Source organism: Rhinichthys klamathensis, unplaced genomic scaffold (assembly GCF_029890125.1).
Source record: "Rhinichthys klamathensis goyatoka isolate OS25496 unplaced genomic scaffold, OSU_Roscu_1.1 h1tg000115l_1, whole genome shotgun sequence".
In the NCBI taxonomy this organism is placed as follows: domain Eukaryota; kingdom Metazoa; phylum Chordata; class Actinopteri; order Cypriniformes; family Leuciscidae; genus Rhinichthys; species Rhinichthys klamathensis.
Window position 1 is genome coordinate 2,705,059 of NW_026606652.1, and position 23,049 is coordinate 2,728,107.

Sequence of the window (23,049 nt, forward strand, 5' to 3'; positions counted from 1 at the left end):
AAGGGGTAATTTTTATTTTTAAGGATCAAAGATTGTCAACAAAGACTTCTGAAAGTGAAGTCAGATCAGGAGATCTCCTACCTTGCAAGTTCCTCCATTCAGACACTGACCCTTGCAGTCAATTATGTCTAAAAATGAGAGAAATGTGAGTTTATAACCCATACAAATATTTGCAAACACAAGCAGAGCTAAAAAGAAAAACATAGATATACTCACTTATGTCACAATTCTGACCCGTCCAGCCAGGGAGACACTCGCAGAAATATCCACCAATCAGATTGTGGCATGACTTGGCATTCACACATGGCTTGTCCTCACATTCATTGGCATCTTTAAAAATACATTTTGTGAATAAGTTATAATCATGCACATGTTTGGGGGAAAAAAATATAGTTAAACGATGTAATCTCTCACCAATCAGACACATTTTGCCGGTCCAGTGAAGAGGGCAGGTACATTTAAAGCCATTGACCAAATCCTGACAGGTGCCTCCGTGTTTGCATGGGTTGGGCGTACAGTCGTCCACATCTATGAGAACAGAGCAGGTTAGACACACCAAGTGTTGTTTGGCATCTTCTGTTTGGATTACTGTAAAAAGCGTGTTTGTGTGCCGCCTTACTGATTTCGCACGATGGGCCGCTCCAGCCGACTGCACAGACACACTCGTAACCCTGACTGGTTTCCTTGCATGTCCCTCCATTCCCACACGGGTTGGACAGACAAGCGTGTTCAGCTGTGAATGCAAGCACATAGTCTCACTGGTTTGTGGTCTGCAGTTTCAAACACGTACAGCTCTTTTGTGAAGACATATGATCATTATATTAAAAAGAATATAATCACAGAAGAAAGAACGTTTTTAAATGGTTCTTGGGTAAAGAATTTTGCTTTCTATTCATTCAAGGAATCAAAGGTTTCCACAAAAATATTAAGCAGCACAACTGTTTTCAACATTGATAATAATAATAAATGGTTTCTTAAGCACTAAATAAGCATATTAGAATGATTTCTGCAGAATCATGTAAAGGCCCGTTCACACCAAGAACAGTAACTATAACAACAACAATAAAGATAAAGCGTTCTAAATAAAGACTAGCAGAGTCTACACCACACAGCTTTTTTTCCAGCTGATGAATGATAAAAATAATGACAGCCAATCAGACTTTAAAGAGCTTGAGCATTTAAAGCGGTAGACAACAAAACTGCAGCGCGCCATTTCCTTTTCCTAATATACTTCTTTTCATTCTTTGCTTTGAACTTAGACTGCGCTCACTCACGCAAAAACTCCTGTTATAATCAATTGATCTCTTATTCACATCTTATCTAGGCTACACTTTGTCTGTTATAATGACAAGATCTGTGATCATGTAGAACTCGTCAGTCGAAGTCAGTAAACCTTCAGTGTTTTAAATCGATGCCGAGCGCATTCTGACTAACCTACAGTAAACAGTAAACACCACTGATTGGCCATTGCTTTCAACAGACATGCCTGTGATTGGCTACAATGCCCAACTCTGCAAACAAAAATATGCATTTTAGCGGGTACAGAATTGAGTTGGTACTAATGGTACCGTAAATAAAATAAAATAAAACATTTAAAAACACATTGTATCTACACAAATGACCTATTTTGGATTAAAAACAGCAAATTTCGCAGAAAGGTGACACGTTTGCATCCCTGTACATTTAATATGTGAGCATGTATTTTAAAATGTATTCAAATTTAAAATACGTTATTTTAAATTGTAATAATATTTCAAAAATGTTCTATTTTACTGTATTTTTAAACAAATGAATGCAGCTTTGGTGAGCATAGGATAAGTATGAAGAAGAAATAATGAAATAAGAATAAGAAAATGGATACAGATTTCCTTTTTGAGTGAACTATAAGTCTAATGTGCTCTCAAGTCCACCTCTACAGTGACCAGAGCATGTTGATCTGACCTTTGCACAGTAGTCACATGACTGACCCCATTAACTTAAGTTAGTTTATCTTTTATCTTCCTGCTCAAGACTGAACGATTCCTCCAATGGTTTGGATAGGAAAGATTTCTTCACATTGCCCCAGGAGGTTGTCACCACCCTAAAGGCTTGAATGTGGATCATATGAATCCGAGAGGGGGATGGGGAGGGGAAAAAAAGCCATAACGGTCCATCTGGCAGATTTCATCACTATACCCATCCAACCATTGACTGTCAAAACAGACGAGATCCACTGGCAGGACATATCATAACAGAGGATTAGCAGACCTGGGCTAACTTCCTGACACTGTAGACAGTTAAGGCCCAGGCTCTGACATCATCTGATCCCCCTTAAGGCTCTCTACACTCTTTCCCATCTGCAGTTATACCAGAATACAATGACATTGTAATTTGAATTGATGTCAATAGCAAAATGGCAATGTGTATAAAAGGGACTCGTGAGTCGTGCCAACAGAAACACCGAAAGCAGCGCATAATGATTATAAAGATTTATTAAATGAGACGATCAAATTCAGACTGCATCTCTAAACTGCTCTGTATTAGGTTTCAAGCAGCTACACTGTCATTATGTTTCGGGGTCATAAACAGGGAAAGATGTTAAATCTTTTGGGCAATACTGCTACAATGAACACACTCTCAGGGGGAAAAAAACTAAATTGTACCTTTAGCAGCTTGTTACAGGGGTAGTATCATCAAAGAGGCAACTTTGTAACTTATTTACCCCTAAAATGTTCATAGTAGTACCTTAATGGTACAGTTTGGTTCATGTTACTACATGTTACTATGTTACTACTATAAGGTATTAGTATGAATCTTTTAGGGGTAGATAAGTCATAACTTTAAGGGCACTGCCCGAGTGACAAGCTGTTGTACCCCTAAAGGTAAATTTTTGCACATTTTTCTCTGATTATATTTAAAAAATGTGCACTAGCCTATACATCACATTTTATGCTTTAGTTATTCAGTTCCAATAGAATGACAAAGAAAATGTGTTATACGCTTTGCTACAGTACACTCTTAATTAAACTTTTTCTCTGAAACTTAAATCTAATGACCAGAACCAACTCTAAATTCAAATCAAAATTCATTTAGAGCTTTTTACAAGCATTACAAACTTCGAACACACCATATTTAAAAACATAATACGAAAGGGGAGACCTTCAAATGGACTGGTAGAAATGAAAATGACAACTATGATGAAAAAAAGGCCCCGTTCCAAATGTCACCCTAAACACTCGCGGTCTTCCTACGAGTCTGCACTTTCATGACGTAATGCCGCTTTGACTGCTGGGTAGACGTCTGCTGTGGAGCTCGCTTCAGTGCGGGCTCGTCAAAAGTGCGTATCGAGGACGCATATAAACCACGAAGGGAACGCTCACAAACCCCCTAAAATGAAAACTAAAATGACAAATGGGACACCCTACGGTCGGTGCATATGATCGTAAGTGCATATGAAGTGTGCCATTTGGGACAGGGCCAAAGAAAAAGAAACAGTATACTTCAGAAAGCTCAATACTGACATTTTTGCTGCCCAAAACAATCAGTATCAGCCTTAGACGGCACTGCTAACAGTTTGTTCACTAACTGAAGCATATTGCATAAAAAATGGCAAGAATCGCCATTTCCAATTGGTTTATTATTGTGATATCAACTATTTTAGATAAATCCACCAATAAAATGCACAAAAAAACAAAACAACATGCAATTTGCCGGCTTTTTCATGTCAGTCAGACATATCTTTGCTTTCTATGTGGTCGTTCTTGTCCAGAATCTGCAAACTGAACCACTACAGCATGACAGACTCACCTCGTTCACAGTTGACCCCAGAGTAGCCGTCTTCACAAGAGCACTGGTACTTGTCAGGCCCTGTATTGCTGCAGGTTCCTCCGTTCAGACACGGCTGGTGCGTTCCACAGTAGTTTAGGTCTGAGAGGTAAGAACATTCAGTATTAGTAATGAATGCTAGAAAGCAAAACAGAGTCAGAATAAATCAAATGAACGTGTGCTTACCTTTGTCACAGAGTTGTCCACCCCAGTTAGTGTCACAGAGGCACTGCCATGGTTCAACGCAGGTCCCGTGTACACAGCCCGGGTGAGGGATGCACTTATCACAGTACGGACCCTGCCAGCCATACAGACACCTGAAAGCACCAAATATACCCTAAGGTAAGATTTTGTAACTGAAACTGTCACCAAATGGCAGTATATATACAGTACCTGTGCATTTACTTTAAGTTTACGTTCATGTTGTGGATAATATGCATTCGAATGAGATATAAGTTATAATGGACAAAATTAATAACAAGTCGTCAGTAATTTCACGACAAGATTAACAGTACAAAACTATTTTCTAAACAATATTACTTTAATGACATGTTATTTTGATAAACAGAGCAGAAAATGTTCTTGTTTCCTCTGAAAAATTGTAATGATATTCACCAACACCTCTTTTTAGAAAGAGTTTGCTTTTCCAATTCTCTCATGTTCTCAAAAGGCGTCGGGGTAAAGAAGTGCGTTCTGTTATTAAGGCAACACCACACAAAAACAACATGTGGTGATTTTCTGAAGTATATAATTTGCCATCATTTACTCAAAGTACTTTGAAAAAATGTTTGATTAAGTTTTTCAGGGAATTCGATGCTGAAAGGTTACCCTTTCATAAACTGCGTTTTAAAGGTTCGCTCCAGTCCACTGGGGAAAAGGGAACCGCCGACAACTTCTTGTCTGATTGTTTAATGCCAAACCATGCAAACAACAAACAGCAGCTTTAAAACTCCTCTGGGTCTTTTAGAGAGACTAACATTAGCTTGTGGAAGGACACTATGTCTCAATAAAAGCGGAGCGACTTGGCCCCAGAACTGCTCGGACAGTCTGAGTGGGGGATTGTGTTTGCAGACTATGTATTTATGGCAGTTTTTTTTGCATTCTCACGCCTGTTCCCATGTAGCCATTCTCTGGCCCGAAAATGAAAAAAAAAGAGAGTCAGAGCTACGGCCGCAGAACATCTCTAAGCCTGTAATTAAAAGTCATCTCCAAAACGGCTCAGAGATAACTCTCCCCTACACTTCCCCTTTAAGATGGCAGTAATTAAGCAGCCCAAGCGATAACCTGTTCCTTAAAGGACTCAGATGAGATAGTAAGTCGCTTGAGTGCTCAGCTGCAGGAAAACAGACTGCCCTCTAGGGAAAAAAGAAAACAATTAGCCTGAGGCGGCAGTTCAGCTGTAAAAATAAACACGGTGGTTGAGGAAACCTCTCTCTGTGATTAAAGACAACTATTCTTAAACGTGCGAGATTTCACTATGAGAAACGTTCACAAAACAGGAGTTCTTAGAAGTGCCTTTGTATGATAATAAAGCAGAAACGTTAAATCTGTATGGCTGAGAGACATTTTCACCCTGTAGGCCTTGACGGTTCCAATATAGCACAGTAAGAGCTCTTGTTACAACAGTTGCACAATTGCATGGTTGTGTCTTCTGGCAAGCTTTCAGTGAGAGATGAATAGGTATTGGGATATAATCATGCCAAATGCAACAAAGAGCTGAGGTTTTAGTATACATTGAATTCTGTAGACTTCTAGCATTGATCTTGAATGTTTTCAGAGCTGGTACGATGACAAGAATTAGTCAAACAAACAAGAACTTCATAACAAAACATCACCAAAGTCAGGCTGTTGACCAGACCCAAGTAAAAACCTAAACCGAGCCAATGAAAAACCAGAAAAATCTCAATCCAAAACTTGCCACGACTTGCTCCAAGCAATAGAAGATCAGTTTGTTGTGAAAGAAATTCAATTTTCACTAACTCGATGCCCTACTCAACACAAATAGGTTACACATGATGCATTCCTTCATGACGACGCAAATAACTGTGGATAGCCTCGTTTCTGCATTTTTTTGTACATCGTACATATTACAAAAGCAAAACATTACTCAAGACCAACACTTAAGGAAAAAGCTCCTTAGCGAGAATTTGGCTATGAAAGGATGAAAAAACTGCTCAATTCTGTTCTCTAGGGAATCAACACAAATTGTAGAATAAAACCACCGTGTTATTTTAATTCAAATAAGACACGCCAGTTGGTTTATGAGTTATTTTTGATGTGCATCAGTGTTTCAAAAGAGAACAAAAAGTATTTATGATGCACTCGGGAGCTATAGCTGTGAACACACACAATGCATCGCTTTCTCTTCCCCTGTGGCCAAATTCATACATCATTAGTAAAACAAGCAGTGCATTTTAAAAGCCAATTAAAGGTTCGACTTGGCAGATTATGGTTTGTAGATAAGGCCTCGACATCTTGCCAGACAAAAGCAAAACATTAAATAGCTATAAATAGCTTTGTGCTTCAGTTGTCTCCACAACATGGCCTTATTGGCACCACCCCAGCCATGTTGGAATACTTGTAGGTGAATGTCTGTAATCTGTGCTTTCATTGTCTGTGCACCAGAAACAGAGCTTGAGCTATCAGACCCTGACAGGTCAAACGGGACACATGGATTCTAACAAGATTTAACCATGAGCCTTTAGTTGCGGTCAAAGCTTGCACAGTTGCATCTTTCACTCTTTAACAAGGCTTGACTTGTTGCTCAAAATGTTAAAGAGTAAGGCTGAGGACAAAATACGCCCGTTGACAGTGTAAAACGTACTTTCTTGCAGGAAATGTAATAGGAATGAAGAATACATTTGCAAATAACTCACTTGCAGCCACCTGGTTGCTTACAGGATCCGTGTTCGGTGCTGCAACCTTGTCTGCAGATAGCTGGAAAACAGAGAAAAGGGAACGGATGAACAACAGTAAGTTTGGGCTGTGTAAAATAACACCGTGGGCCTCAATGTCCCCTCTTCACCCATGAAAACCTTTTGGGAATGTATGGGGTGGGAATCTTTCAAACCCCAGATCAGCTCACTGAATCCTACTCTAAATTGAGGCCTGTCGTCAGGCTTTGGGTTCTGCACTCTCCATTCACAGCTTATTCCAAACTACCATCACCCATCAGCCTCTTAAAATGGCAACTGTCTGAATTGAAAGCATTCAAATCACGAAATTAACACAGAAATCAGAATCAGCGACATGAAACGCAATTTACAAACCATTTAATTAAATTATCAGTTTTTTTATCAGTTATCAGTTTATAACAAATTATGTATTTAGGAATGCCCAAATCAATGAAATATCACTTTTCCTGCCTTCATGATTGTAAAAAAAAAAGTATAGTAATTAGACTAATTAAATTGAGAGACTTTGACATTGTTATATATTTATAGTTCAAAATAAGGCTGTTCTTATTAAGGATCAGAGAATCCTTAAAAACTACTAATAATAAGAAGAAATGTTTCTTGAGCAACAAATCAGCATATTAGACACTGAAGACCGTGTATTTATGCTGAAAATTTAGCTTTTTTATCACAGGAATAAATTCGATTTTCAAATATATTAAAGCCAAAAACAGTTATTTTAAATTGTAATAATATTTCACAATATTACTGTTTTTACTGTATTGTTAATCAAATAAATGCAGCCTTGATTAGCATAAAATACTTTTTTCAAAAACATTTTTAAAAAATTAGGACCACAAACTTTCTAAATTTAGTGTATATTCACTATAGAAATGCCCATGACTTTTCCAGGTCTAAAAATCACAATTTTAAAATTCCCTAAATCAGGTTTTTCATGACCATAGGAAGGAACCATGTGTATTTGAAACAGGATATAGTAACAAAGTCTACTTGCTCACCTGTATTGCAGTCAGGACCTGTCCAGCCTTCCAGGCAGGTCTTGTTGCCATTCTGGTCACAGGTGTAATGTCCAAAAAACTCGTCCCGTGGCCGGCAGAACTTGTTGCATCCAAAGCCGTAGTAGTGTTCGTCGCAGGTTACCCGGATCTGGTACTCAAACTGGGCGACAGGGCCGTTATGGGTTAGCCTTTGCCATTGTCGATTTGGGTTGATCATGCCAGAGTGGTACGCTTTCTCGATCAGCTTTCCACCTGAACAGTCAGTGTGTGAAAGTCAGAAAGGGCTTCACAAAACAACACCACACACTATTACCAGGAAAATATAATCTTCACTGTAAACAATTATATGATCAATAATTTATGACAACATATGTTTTTACATTGCTTTAACTCACCAAAAGTTAAGCAATTTTAAAAATATATTCTAAGTTATGCAAGATTCCCCCTTTTAAAGTCTGTTTAATGTAATTTAAGTTGAAATGACTTAAACATCCAAGTTTATTGCAGCAAAATTTTTTTTACAATGTTGATATATGGTTGCTCATAGATATTGCTGGCCTTAAATGACCCCTCTTGTCTTATATAGCAGAAGGAAAACATTTACTATTAATTACATTGTGCAAAATAATAAGTAATCCCACTGGCAGCCAGCACTCATGACATCAGTGAATAAACACTGTCTTGCTCTCTCTCTGTCGCTCTCTCTCTCTCTCTCTTTTTTTCTCTCTCTCTCTCTCACACACACACACTCACATTCACCGTAGGACCCATGTAGAGGGGTGAATAAGATCAAACTGGGCCACAAGAGGGCCCATGCAAAATTTCCGAGAGAAAAAAAGTTGGACTATACTATAGAAATAAATGTTAAGTTATTAATCATTTTGAGTTGGTCTGAACTTTTCTAGTTACATTTTAATTTATTTTGGAATTATAACAATGGCAATGTAATCCCAATTATTTAATTTTTACTCAACATTTTGTCTTTATACCATCACACCTAATATTTTTCAATGTAAGGAGCCATTCACTCAGAATGCAAAAATGTGTTCCACATTTCTAAATGAGTCTTAAAATATATAGCAGCTTTTATATTTTTGGAAGGGGGTCCATTGGGGTCATCCTTGGCATCAAGTTTGAAAACCCCTGGATTAAAAGAGTAACACTAAATTTAGCATCTATTGGAAAAGATTAATGCTAATACTAGTAAACTAAATAAACTGAACTGTATTTCCTCAAACTCTCTGACCACAATCAAACACACACACAAACACAGATTTTATCCTTGAATTCTTAAAAAAGAACTAATCTATATTGTTACAGTGATGTGAAATTTCTCCTACCAGAACCGCCCATCTCTATTCCCAGCAGTGCTGTTTCTACCCACAGAAGATGAGGTAAACTGACAGCTTATGTCTTTCACTATTTCACTCCCGAATCTGACTAGGACAAGGGACTGTGAAATGTCTATTCCTCCCTTTCACATAAACACACATCTTTAAAGTTCACCTCTCAGACCTAGAAAGTTTCTCTGCAAACGTATGCATCATGGGTGGATTTTACTATCATTCCCAGAGGCAGAATAAGTGAAAAGAGATGATATTATGGAGGCCAGGTGGGCCTATAGTTCATATGACTTTGGAATGCAGAGTCTCGTTGTGGCATTTCACTTGCACCCTGAGCCCTGAGCCCTGTGGCCAGAGCCAAGTGTCACGTCTTTACTACCTGCAGCCTGATCCACTTCACTGTGGGGTGAGGAAGTCACATTAAACTGACAGAAAAATCCTCTGCGCTCTCAGGCAAAAATCAAAAAACTAATGTCTTTTCTTACTGTATTCTACTAAGGACGGTTATATACATTACTGTTCAAAAGTTTGTGGTCAGTAGGTTTTTTTTTTTAAAGAAACTTTTGTTCAGCATTAAATTAATCAAAAGTGACAGTAAAGACAAAACGCTACAAAAGATTTCTATTAGGCCCTACATGTTTTTTTTGAACTTTTGACTAATCACATGAATCATCTTCATCAAAGAATTCAGGAAAAAATGTATCATGGTTTATCTTCAAATATATTAAGCAGCACAACTGTTTTCAACATTGATAATAATAAATGTTTCCTTGAGGACCAAATCAGCATATTAGAATGATTTCTGAAATATTAGGCTGCATGACACTGAAGACTGGAGTAATGTCCATTAAAACAGTTGCCATGCTAACTTGCTACTGTAAACAAAAGTTCGCAACACTTGCCCCGCCTCCGAGGTCTTATGATTGGTCCACTGTTTTGGAACTGACATTGATGAACGGGACTGCATGCAAAAGTAAAAATTCTGCAAAAGACGTAAAACGCGAGCGCAATGGTCATACACGGCCGTCTTGCATGTTTACATAGTGTAATTGAAATGGAAAAACGTGTTCTGTGTGAACGGCCCCAAAGACACATTTGCAACTTATAATGCATTCAAGGTAATGTATACTGTACATCAGATGTATGACTTTAGCGTTGCTAGCGCCATGTTCTACTGTTTGAGTTGGTACAACTTTAAGGCCAAGTTTCACAGACAGGGCTTAGATTAAGCCAGGATTAGGCCTGCGTTCATTTGGGATATTTATGTAGCTTTTATAAACATGCCTTAAAAAAAACAGTACTGGTGTACATATAGACATTTTAAGATATGTCAGTGCAAGTTGCTTTCAGCTTTCAGTCAAAACAGCTAAAATATGCATTTTAGTCTGGGACTAGGTTTAAGCCTTGTCTGTGAAACTTTGGCCTAAATCAGTTATTTTACAATATTTATAAAACTAAAGAAGTTACAATACCTTCTCAAAACACAGCAAAATCTCAAATGTAGGCGAGGCTGAATTGGCAGCAGATTTGGGGATTTCCAGATTCTAATATTTCATTCAAAGATTTAAAGTCCAAATAAACAGAAACAAATACCTCTAAAACGTACTGTAGCAGGGCACATACAAAGTATTTGAAAAGACAAAAAATGACAGGTTCCAGCCTCAGAGAAACCATTAGCGTATGCAGTATATAACCTGATACACACACAAGACAAGAGCACAACTTCAACATGTAAGCTTTTCGGCAACAACCACTTTGAACTCAAGATATCTGGACATAGCTGAAAGTCGCTATATCAAAGTTAATGGTAACACAACCCAGAAGAGCTATTCAAATGAACTCCGCCAGACTCAGTTTAGTGTCTAAATGGGATTGTTTCTGGAGTGTTAAGCCCTGTTGAGGTGTAAGAAGAGAGAGGTTATAGCAAACATAACCTTGCGCTTGAGCTATGCACCGTGACAGAGAGGCCGTGAGACCTTGACTGCCAACACCTGCCATTAGTCATCAGGTATTCGGAAACATTTTCATAAGCATGAGGCCCCCTCAGCAATGTTTCTCACAGACACACACACACACACAGTCTTCCTCTTCTCTCTTCCCTGTCCTGTCACACACACCTGTCAGCACATTTGGTTTAAAGACTAGCGAGCTATGAGCGGAAATGGCAGGAAAACTTCAATTTGTTAAATTTTTTTCCCGAAGTTTAAACAGAGGAAAAAAGAAACAAAACAAAAATAGAAACAAATGAAACAGACAGAAACAAATACCCAAAGCAACAAACAAAAAAATAAAGAGAGAAACAAACAAAATATTAAAGAGAAACAAACAAAACAAACACAAAGAAATCAACACAATATAAATCAGGCAAACAAAAACAAAAAGAGCAACAGATAGTGAGTATAAAAGTCCTGCTACTCACTTTCACTGGCGGTGTCGTTATTGAAGTCCAAGGCCTCCACTATCAACGTGTAGGACCTCTGCAAGAGAAAAACACACATGCAGTTAGCAATGAAACCAAAACAAAGAAACATCAAAGATCATTTTACATCAACAGAGCTTTAGTCAGGGACCTTGACTTGTAACCAATAAACACCAATGACAAAATATGACCATTGGGACACGCTGAGAAATGTGCCGTGAAAGATCAGAAGAACAACACAACCTTCAACTTATCTGGCAGTGCTCTCCTGAAACTTTGGTCAGATACAATATCACCATCTTTATAGATAGATCTTTATAGACAAACAAGCATCCTTGTTTTGGCCAATTTTCAATTTACACAACACGACACCAAACCAAAAACAGAAAACTTTTAATGCTTTTTGGTCGTTCATTTACACAACAAAGGCGTTTTGGGGGCCTGAAAACGCAAACTTTTGAAAACGGGTTTTAACCCTCTGGGGACCAAGGGTTTTTTGAGGCCCTTGGGATGTTTTGACATGCACTGACATTTGTGCTTTTTTCAGTTATTTATAAACATGTTAATGGCAACGGTGTAAATTCACTCTATTTAGCACACACAGGGCTACCATAATATTTGAGCAACATGTATGTACATGTTTGTATTTTTGAGAGAATATTATTTATGCATGGTTATTGAAAAACTTAAAAATAAAAGTTTCTGAAATAAGGCCACAAAACACATATTGATTATTTATTCACAAGACTTTTGAAAATTGTATCACATAGCCTAGAATATTTGCTCCAAAACTATGTGAGAATCATCCTGACTACTCATTCAGATAAGTCAATAAAGTCTTTTATAATGTGTATGACGTGTTTAGTGTGAGAAAGCTTTATGCGAGGAGGCGTGATCTCTCATTAATATGTGTGGCATTTCACACCTGAGAAAGACAAAGACCCTCCCCATAATGGCCCTATTAGGTGCTATCAGGCCCTTATGAGGAGCCTTGCACAAAGAATGAGGAGATTTAAAAAAGAATGGCTTTTAGATTGTTTGGATTTATTTACAACACAACATAATCCAAAGATACACAACAAAGGACTGGTTTCTGGTTAAAATTGCTTTTTAATTATATATACACTACCGTTCAAAAGTTTGGGATCGGTACGATTTTAAATACTTTTAAAAGAATTCTCTTCTGCTAACCATGGCTGCGCTTATTTGATTAAAAATACAACAAAAATCGGTTATAGTATTAAATATTATTCCAGTGTAAATCAGCTGTTTTCTGTGTGAATATATAGTAAAGTGTAATTTATTCCTGTGATCAAAGCTGAATTTTCAGCATCACCAGTGTCAGTGACTTCAGTGTCAAATGATCCTTCACAAATCAGTATAATATGAGGATTTGATGCTCAAGAAACATTTATTATTATTATCAATGTTGAAACAGTTGTTGGTCTGTCAGTTGTACAGTTTTTTTGTTTGTTTTTTAGGATTCTTTGATGAATAGGAAGTTCAAAAGACTTTTGTAACATTATAAATGTCTTTACTGTCACTTTCGATCAAATGAATTATTCCTTGATAAATAAAAGTATTGATTTCTTTCCTCCAAAAAATAAAAATAAAATTCTCACTGACCCCAAACTTTTGAACGGTAGTGTATACACACACACACACACACACACACACACACACACACACACACACACACACACACACACACACTGCTTAGAATAAGTGAAAACGCCCATGCTAAAGTTGACTAAGAAGAGGAATAAAAAATCTTAATGCCTTAATTTAAAAAATGAGGAAAACTCTAACCTTTAGGGAAATGAATAATGTCCCTGAATTCTTTGTGAATGAATAATGTATCGCAAATATTTAAATGTTCTTCTTTAAAATACAGGGTGCATACTCTGGACACTTCTATCACACACCCTTCACCATATAGACATGGTTTTATTTCAGTTCAAAGTTAGAGTTGGAAACATCTTGAAAAGAAAATAGTCTTTTTCCATAAATGTCTTAGTTTGATCATACATATTTCAAAGTTGAGGATTCATTATTTTGATATAGCTTGCATTGGAACAAACATCTTAGTTGATTAGTTTATTGACAAAACATAAGCTTATTTGATGTCTTTATTTTGAAGCTTATTTGATGCTTATTTGATTTGAAAAACTTTATCCAAAACTAGTCAAAGAAATGTTCTTTTATTTCGTCTGTAACAGTGCGTATCTGTGCGTTCATTCATTCATTCACACACACACACACACACACAGAAACATAATTCACATTTAAACAGTAGGATATGCTATTTGTCCGTTTACAGACACTAACATTATTCTATATCGCGATTAGAACAAAGCACAAAACACTTACACTTCTCAGCTGAATCTGTTGCTCCTCCTCGAAGTGAAAATAAACCAGCCCTTCTGTGGTAAATGTCCCAGGATTATTCCTCATAGCCGCGCAAAAAATATTGTGTGTTTACAGCATTTGCCTGGGGGCGTTTATCTATTTTGCAAATGGCCTCAACACATTATCTTATGAATAGCGCGCTCTGCGAGTGGGTGTGAACAAATTAACCATAATGAGCTGAGACAGGAGAAACTGTACTTCTCTTTAGTTTTTGACAGATTACATTGCAGGAGAATATTTGTTTTAAATGTGAATTGTTTTATTTAAAAGTAGAAATTTAAAGCGTTCTTTAGACGTATGTTTCATGTTTGTGTGATAAGTATTAGCGGAGTTTCCGTTCATTTTCAAGACATGTTTCAGAAAGATTTTTGCGGAGACAGAGTGAGCTGAAAGCGCGCCCTGTTTATTTTATTTATTTTTAAAAAAACACAAGGTTTTGATGTTAATGTGAGTGTACACAAAAAAAGAAGACCCTCTATAGTTTATAATCATGTATTGATTTTATTTATATGACCATAAATGACGGAGTATTTTAAGTCTATGTTGCTGCTATGTGAAAAAAAAACAGCAAAACGCGCGGGCGCGTTCTTGGTCCCCAGAGGGTTAAAGTGCACGTTTTTGAAAACAATGTTATCATCTCAGTGAATTTGTGAAACCGGTGACGTCATGCGCATTGCGCATGCGTATTATGTGTTCAATCTATAGGCGCAAAGTGTTTCTTTACAAAGTGACTACGCCAACTACTGGCCTGGCATGAATAATACAGCGTTCTTAGTCGTTTTCACGGATCAGTGTGAACGGGGATCGTTCTGACATTGCTGTCGTGTAAACAAACCATAATTTTTATAGTGCAGTGACACTTTAGAACATTATTTAATAAACTAATTTCTTAATGAAAAATGGAAATTAAAACCAAGCAATAGTTAAAACAACAACAACAACAGATCGAACAGATTTAGGCTTGTCGTTGTTCTTGAACATTGCAGCATCAGGCTGTTTCTTTTCATTCTGATTTTTTCTCTTAGATAATAATGAAATTTCCAGAAATGACAGAGCTCAGACGTTAAAGTGTGTTTATTATGTGTGAGGATCTAGTAGAGTTGAATCACTGGGTCATGTTAGTCTCACTGACAGTTATGTGGCATCAGTTCAGCGGTCATTGTAAGGACATTAGGTCCAACATTTTGTGCATTCAAAGAAGCCCTACTAATCATAGTACTTTATTATGCAAAGCAGCCGTTTCATTTGCAGACTGACAAACTGTTAGAATAGAAAACATCTATTCTATTATGAATTTATAATGCTTGGGAAACACATCGATGGAATTGGATGGAGACATCATAGTTCTTAAATATATACCATGATGCTGAATGACTGTTGTATTCATGTACTACATTATTTACATGGTACCCCAAGAATACCATGGTTTTACCCAAAAGGGTCAAGGTTTAGCTGGCTATCACGACCAAGTGACCCCCTACTGGTAGATGCCGTAACTACACCATTAGCAGGATAATTAGCTAGTGAACGGTTTGGAACTGTGCATGTTTTTGTGGTGCCATCAGCAAATCAGCAATGTCATGGTGATGTATTTTTCAGCCGGTCGCAGAGAGAGACCATGTGATTAGTCAAATTACATATATGGTTCAAGGTTATTGGCTAATGTATGCATGCAGATCTGAGTGCAAATTCAAATTGTAGGCTTCTTTTCTGTACCGGTTGAGCAAAAGGAATGGTTTTATCCAGGTATTATAGACTGGTAGATATATAAAAAATATAAAAAAATATGTACATATTTGTGTTATTTCTTCTACATAATGCTTTACAGTAAAGGGCATACATACTAACACATTCCCACTAATGTCCATTTTGCATAATTATCTCACATATCTGACAGAAAGAGTTACGAGAAGGAGAAGAAAATAGCAGGTTGACTTTTTTTCTTTGAAAAACCCACCAAAATCCCCTTTCACTTCTCTCTTTCAGGTCTTTTGTGTGCTGCGTTTTGTTCCTCTTTTTCCCCACGGAGAGGAATGCGGAGTGAGGATCTGAGGGAGTTGCGGGGGGTGCGCTGCTTTTAGCATGACTCCAATGCAGGCCGAGATCTCTGGAGGGCTTGGCTACATTTCAGCACTTCTGAAACGCTTTGTCTGACTTAAGGTCATCATGGCTCTCACCGATATCAGGTAACAAGAGTCACGGAGAGAGAGATTACTCCGCCTGAGAGAATAAAATGTGCGTCCATATCTAGATTTCAGTGTTAGAAGTTGAACGAAAAAAAACCCCAGAAGTATATGAGAGAAAACGAGCGTGTGTGTGAACGTGTCTGTGCCAGAATCGAAGCGTCTCTTTTCTGGCACCCACTTGTCAGATTCACACTCTCGTACTCTTGACGAGGCACCACGGAATTTCCAACATCACCTAGGTTCTCACTGTCCATTTGCAGCAACGACGGACCCAGAGTTCCTCACGCCAGACCATTGAAACAAACCAACTCACTGTACAAAGAGCTAAAATTAGTCTGAGTCATGATCTCGATGACCTGAAGAATATAAAGATAACCATCGCGCCAAAACAAAGCAACACCTTAAGTGGAAAATGTCAAGTGGTACTTGAGATGCGCCAATAGCTATCGAAATTGTAGCCAATAACTGATAAATGTCCAATAATATTAAAATTCTATACTATTTTAAAAATGAAACACTAAAAGCTGAAATCAATCATTTTAAATGCTATAAATGAATTTACACATCTAAATGTAAAACTAAACAGTAAAACTAACAATTGAATATCTTAATATCATTAAATATCTAATATCACTGTCACACAACCATTATGGTGCTGATTAGGGATTCATGATATTTTAGTAACGTCATCAGAATCGACCAATAAAGACTTAAAATGTAATCATCGGCCTGATATGAAAAATTATGCCGGTATGCCACCGGATAATATGTGTTGATTGTGCGCCTGCAATAACTCACATGTGCGCAAGGAGTGCCATTTTTCAACTGGATGATGAAAATAACTTGAATCCAAGGAGCTCTAAAAGAATTGTAGTATTTTTATCTGAGGCTAAAGGTGGCATCCCTCAACTGAGGTTAATCTACTCGTGCTTCATGTTGACGAATGCATTGCTGTTGACCATCTACAAATGTTAACAAATTAAAGAACCAGCATTAAAAATACCAAATACCCAATACCAAAAATAAGTACTCAAACTCTCTAACCAACTACTCAGCCATCACAAATCTTTTACAGTCAGTTGCCATGTTTATGTGCAAATATCAGTTTATTTGATGCAAGCGGTGTCACCTCTGCAAGCTGTTGAGATACACCTTGTCCTTCCTATCCTTCTCCATACTTGAACGCATTGTGAACACAAACATGCTGTTGATTCACAGCCCCCATTAAATTGTCAAATCTTGCCAGTTTATGTATACCAAGCGCACAGCTCATTGATTTCAACTGCCCTGTCCTTTCAAGTGCCCGCTGCTGTATATTACGGACATGTCCGGGCATGAGCTAGCACAACCTCCCATAAGACCAGGGGAAACATCACAGTGACTAAAAAAAGTTATGGACTTAGTAACCTAGGTGATTGTTTTACCTGTCTATATGTAGTTCTGTCATGACAACTCTCTGAGAGATTGGCATGGTAATGGATGTGGCAATGTTAATCTATTTGGTCTTGGCTGAATAGACTCTGCAAGTACAGGGACTTGCTACTGCCAATACATTCACAGACATGCTGCTGTGAGCATGTAAGACATGTTACATACATGAAATAACCCCCACTGCAGATCTATACAGGTGGAGCTGGGGAAGGTGGAGGGTTTAAACAATGCCAAGTATTTGAATGTTGAAGCTGCAAGCTCATTGGCTGCTGATGCCACAGCATCAAAAATAAGAGACAAAATGGGAGTAATTACGAAATAAACAGGCTAAATTAATGAAAAACCATCACATATAGCAAGAGTGCAGTTGTGGGGTCAGAAGAAGGGTAAGGGGCCGCAATGGATATCACTCCATAACTCACAATATGGTTATCAGCTCTAAATGCCTGCTGCCGCCAGGTTCATTTTTCCCATGCTCGTCACTGACCTCAGTGTCATCGTTGAAGTCTAACTATCCCCGGCACCAGTCTCCCAAACTTTACATTGTATTTGTCTTATCACTCTGGGCCTACATCTGATAAAGGTCTACACTAACTCCCAACCCACCTGATCTCTGATATTTGATGTTTTTGGCTTCCACAAATGGCTGAGGCTCCTAGTATTGTGCGTTTTTTTTGTTGTTGTTGTTGCTTTTATCACACCCACTTGCTGTGGGAATCTGTCGAGTGATGTCTCCGCTGGTAAAAGTGTGATTGTTAATAAGGAGAGGCTGACGTGGAGAGTGTGTCAAATGGTCTCAACAAAGGCTCCGGATATACTCCGCCAGATTCAAATCAATCAAAGTCAACAGGGTTTACATTAGCAGGTCGGACAACTACATTATGACCAAGAAGGTAGACACCCTTTTTTGCCTCTCGGAAGGTGCAATCACAGAAGGAAGACTTTTTTTTTCAGGAGATTACTATCAGGAGTGGTGGTCAGAGATAAGGGGGGCACGCAGGGAAAGCTTTTAGCAATCTTTCACTGCTCTCTCTGGTGTGGAAAATGAGACAGGCTTCCCTGATAACAGGTCTGTCAGTCACCTGTGCGCACACAAGCGCTACTGGCAGCCATCTAATCTCCTGTCACTCACGAAGGTGATCACAGGCAGGGACTGAGAAGAGAATCAGATCAAACGGCACATCAGCTGTCAGATATCTAGTTCGAAAGGTGAGTATTTAAGACTAGATATCTCAATAAAACAAAATGTTCCCGGGTAACATCATGAGTCTGAACCGAGTAAGTCATGTGCGAGGTGTTTGAGTAAAGTTAGCTAAACAGAACATAAGAAGCACAGTAATCCACTACTTTACAATGGCCTAACAATACCTCATTGAAGACCTTAACAAGGGCGAGAAAAAAGACAAACGATGCATTTCCACACTCTATGGCTTGAGTGATGTGCCACATCAGAGGGGAATATATAAAGCAAACATGTCATTATCCCATAGCTGTCGGTAGTGCTTTCCCTCAGGCTTTCGGATGGTTCACCTGCATTTTTATTCTCACACCAATCCTTTCCCACACACACACCAAAAAAATGGTGTAGAAACAATTTTCACTCATAATTACACAGAATCGGCAAGTAGTGCATTGAATTAAATGAGACATTTTGAAGTATAAAGACTAAAATAGTATTTTCTTGTAAAACACACCAATAATCTTTGTTTTAAATTTGATAAATCATCTTTCACAGTACACTGGCATAAGACAAATTGAGAGAATCCGATCAGAAAACGCACTCAGAAAAGCAAAATGAAACTTTAAAATGTGGTTTGGATTGCTTTTGTATTTACTTTGAAATGGACATGCATTAAATACACACATAAATACTAGTTTGGCTTTTGGGAAAGGGAACTGGTTCACAGACCATTAAAACGATTGGAAGATGGGACAGGAAAAAAGGAATTATCCAATTTGTTGGTGAACCAGTTGTTTGGCTCATGCTGAGCAGACAGGCCCCCAGGTGCATTCAGGGCCACGGGGCCAGAGAGCAGCGCTGTAATTTGCTGAAACGGCCAGTATGAGAAGTAAGGTCAGGGTTGGGGCGGGTTTGTCTAGGAGCCGATCTCATCACTGCTGAGTCGAGCGCAGCTTCCTGTTGCTTGCCCTGGACCGGCATTATTCCTGGACGGGCTCCATTATGCACAGTAATCCTCCCTGTAGCCAGTTTGGCCCGGCTATTGTCACCCCCTGTTTCATGTTCGCTGAAGCTGGCTCTGTCTGGGTGGGCCATCCCTAAAACCCTCGCTCTCTTTTACTCTCTATACCCCTCTCTAAAACTAAAAGCACAGGGCAATCAAATGCAGTAAAAGGTGCGAAATAAATGGGTGGCATTCCTGTAAATGAAACATTTAACGTTTGGCGACGAGATTTGGCTGTTGTGTCTGGGAACTTGCTGAGAGTAATTACCAAGGGTTGCAAAGTTAAAAGGTGCCATACCTAGTCTCCAGTCAGCCGTGACTGACACAAAGCCTAAACTTCAACTATCCCCCCAACTGCCAACCGAAAAAATAATTAGTGACCGACTGAAGTGTGCTATAACGTCATTTTAGATTTAATCATAATTTGGATGATTAAAAGAAACCATTTGCAGTATGCTTTAGAAGTGCACATCACAAAAATAGCTGAAGTGTTATATGATCAACACATTCCCATTGGCCGTCTAGTTCACATACTGGACAGGTGGGCAGCTCACTGGGCGAACAGTTCAAACAGGGACACGTTCGCTTTGTCAGACCGACAGTTTGTCCTTTGATTTTTTTTTTTTATCATTTTGACCCCGCTGAGAATGTATCCACAATGACATCATCAAGCGAGCAGGTGCACAAGAGCACACGCCAACAGAACGTGCGAAAAGGACAGTTCAACGTCCCCACAGTCAAAAGCTCCTGAGAAATGAACATGAATACAAGGTTCCCACACTTTCTGAACAGTGTATTTTCACAACTGTTCCAAGACTTTTAAGATCTGACTCATTTACATAACTTTTACAGGCCTCCAAAACCTATTCCCTGACATGTTCATGTTTTCCAGGACCGTGGGAACCATGTGAATATCTCCGTAAGCTATTTCTGAGTGGGCATTACTGAAAAACTATATAGATTAATACCACTAAAATAACTCCAACTAAGGTATTGTTACCAAAATAAGCAGTTTAAGGTCACACTACTCCAAGGTTTTCAAATTTTACAATCCCCAACCAGACTCTCAGCCAACCTTGTGACCCTCACTATAAAAATAGCTAGATTTTCTCAGACATGCATTATTTAATGGTTAACAGATCATTATAATATAGTTAGAATTGTCCGAGTTCTCTGTTTTATCTACCTTACATTCTCCATTGGCCCCCTGGAGTAAGATCAGGGACCCCCAGGGGTCCACAGGCCCACAATTTTTTAGTTGATACGGCCTATGTGACCCTTTCATTGGCAGACATCACACTACATACTACAGTAGGGGTTCTATTATACTGGTGCATATCGTAACACATAGGTTTACTGCAAATCACCTTCAGATTAGACTAGCTTGATAACACAGGTTATAAAAGCCCCTTCAACAGATGACTACCATGGTCAACTCATAAATTCTTTAGAGCTGCAAGACAAACATTGGTAAATCTCTCCTGGAGCTTTAGATCATGTGCTTCACACCAAACAAATCTTCTTTTATTTGCATTCTAATGCAGTGACACAAGTTAAGAGGTTGAGTAGGTGCAAGATAACTGTTTATTTTACATATTTATTTACCAAGTTAGCTGACTGCCAGAAACAACATTTAGGAGCCACTGATGATGATCATCATCATGAGGAGTGAATTTACTGCAAGCCACTGTCAACAAGTGCTAATCAAGACATTTATAACTGTTTTATAACCCAAAACATCTTTGTTTTCATTTATTTAACATTTAAATTGTAGTTTAACATTCAACTCGACTGTCTTTATCAGTAATATTCAAATAGTGTGATGAACTTAGGCACCACCCTTGAAAATGCAATGCAGTGATTAAACTTAGTTATCTATTTTAGAGGGTTGTTGTTGTTGTTGTTGTTTACAGTGCCCATGCACACGACTAAACGAGCAGCTATAAACTCGAGGGGAAACAGCACACGTGGATCGAAACATTGCTATGATGTACTGTATAATCAACGTTGCGTCATCAACACGCTATGACTTCATTAAGTTTGCTAGTCTAAAACCAGAAATCGCCATGAGATGAGAAAGAAGGGACGTCTACTCACCGGCCACGCAAAACTGAAGGGTAAAACAATCCTTGACTTTTCACTCCGCGTTCCCTTGGTCGAAAATTTATTCCCACCGAGAACGGGCGTAGATCCAGTTCCGAAACTGCAAGCCCCAGCCGCGGAAACTCGCGATTGATATTCCTTCAGACAAACTTTAAAATATGTATCACATTCGTCCCGCGTGCATTTGCGATCCGCCGGGTTCCTCGCGCCGCCACAGCACGAGCCGTTCTGCAGCTCGCCGTTCGCGTTCTGCATCGAGACGATTTCCAGCTCGAAGTGCCCCGATGCGTCAGACACCTGTTGAGCAGAACAAACTTTAAATCCATGTATAACGTACAGTGAGATCAAATTTGTCTCGTTTTATACAACAGCAAAAACTCTTTGCAAAGTGTCTGCCAATCTGTCAATGTCAAATTGAAAAATACTGAACTTTTGTGCTGCGGGTCCAAACAAGTTTTTTTTTGTTTTTTTTTATCAGACATAGGCTACGATAGACATACAATAGCACACTATTTACTAAATATATAACTTTAGATATATCCTACATAACGCAAATATAGATTATTTAAAAATGATTTAAAACGGACTCACCTTCGTCGGCAAGCATAACAAAAAGGCATGAAGGTAAAAAGCAGAAAATACTGAACTCCGTCGCACAATCATGCCTTCTTGTTGGTGTTGCGTTGAGACTCAGAAGTTCTAGCCGCCTCACGGCTCTAATGTACTCCGCGATTTAACATGCACGGGTGGAGAACAACTTTATTTCTTTCAGAAGACTAATTTCCAATGTGTAGGAAAGTGCCTCCTATTATCCAAGCGTATCTGAAATTCTTATCTTTCTTATTCTGCTTCTCTCTCTCAGCGGCGGGTATACATTACACAGAAGCCATGAGAGCGTTTGTCCGCGACTGACTGACTGCGCATTCAATACTCCAAGTTCAGTTGATGGGGGTGGCAAACGCATGCGTAATTTTAATATTCAAAAGTTAAAGGGTGTGGCTTGTAGGAAAGCCCCGCCCGTGTCCCCCAGCCCCGTGATGACGGGTTTATCTGTGAGACTTACAGAGGGCTAACCGCATGTTCTTACACTGCAAAAACTTTTAAAAGGGAAAGGAATGCAAAATACTATTAATGTACTACATCATACATACTTAACTACATAGGCTACTACATACATAGGCCTACTTAACATATATACCATTTATGGCGAAAAATATTTTAAATTGCATAGCCTATACAATTGTACTGTAAAATGTTA

General features: G+C 38.5%; 1 protein-coding gene across 1 annotated transcript in view; it reads right to left on the reverse strand.

The window, feature by feature from the left end:
- jag1b (jagged canonical Notch ligand 1b) overlaps positions 1–22,718 on the reverse strand; it is a 35,738-nt gene extending 13,020 nt beyond the window's left edge. The window contains exons 1-11 of the mRNA XM_056255013.1: positions 22,383–22,718; positions 21,786–22,088; positions 11,480–11,537; positions 7,718–7,969; positions 6,681–6,741; positions 3,991–4,121; positions 3,787–3,906; positions 620–733; positions 415–528; positions 217–330; positions 82–128 (exon numbers count right to left, since the gene is read on the reverse strand). Of these exons, the coding sequence (XP_056110988.1) occupies positions 82–128; positions 217–330; positions 415–528; positions 620–733; positions 3,787–3,906; positions 3,991–4,121; positions 6,681–6,741; positions 7,718–7,969; positions 11,480–11,537; positions 21,786–22,088; positions 22,383–22,454 (1,386 nt within the window). The 5' untranslated portion in view covers positions 22,455–22,718. The remainder of the gene's footprint in view (positions 1–81; positions 129–216; positions 331–414; positions 529–619; positions 734–3,786; positions 3,907–3,990; positions 4,122–6,680; positions 6,742–7,717; positions 7,970–11,479; positions 11,538–21,785; positions 22,089–22,382) is intronic.
- Between the last annotated feature and the right edge of the window lie 331 nt (positions 22,719–23,049).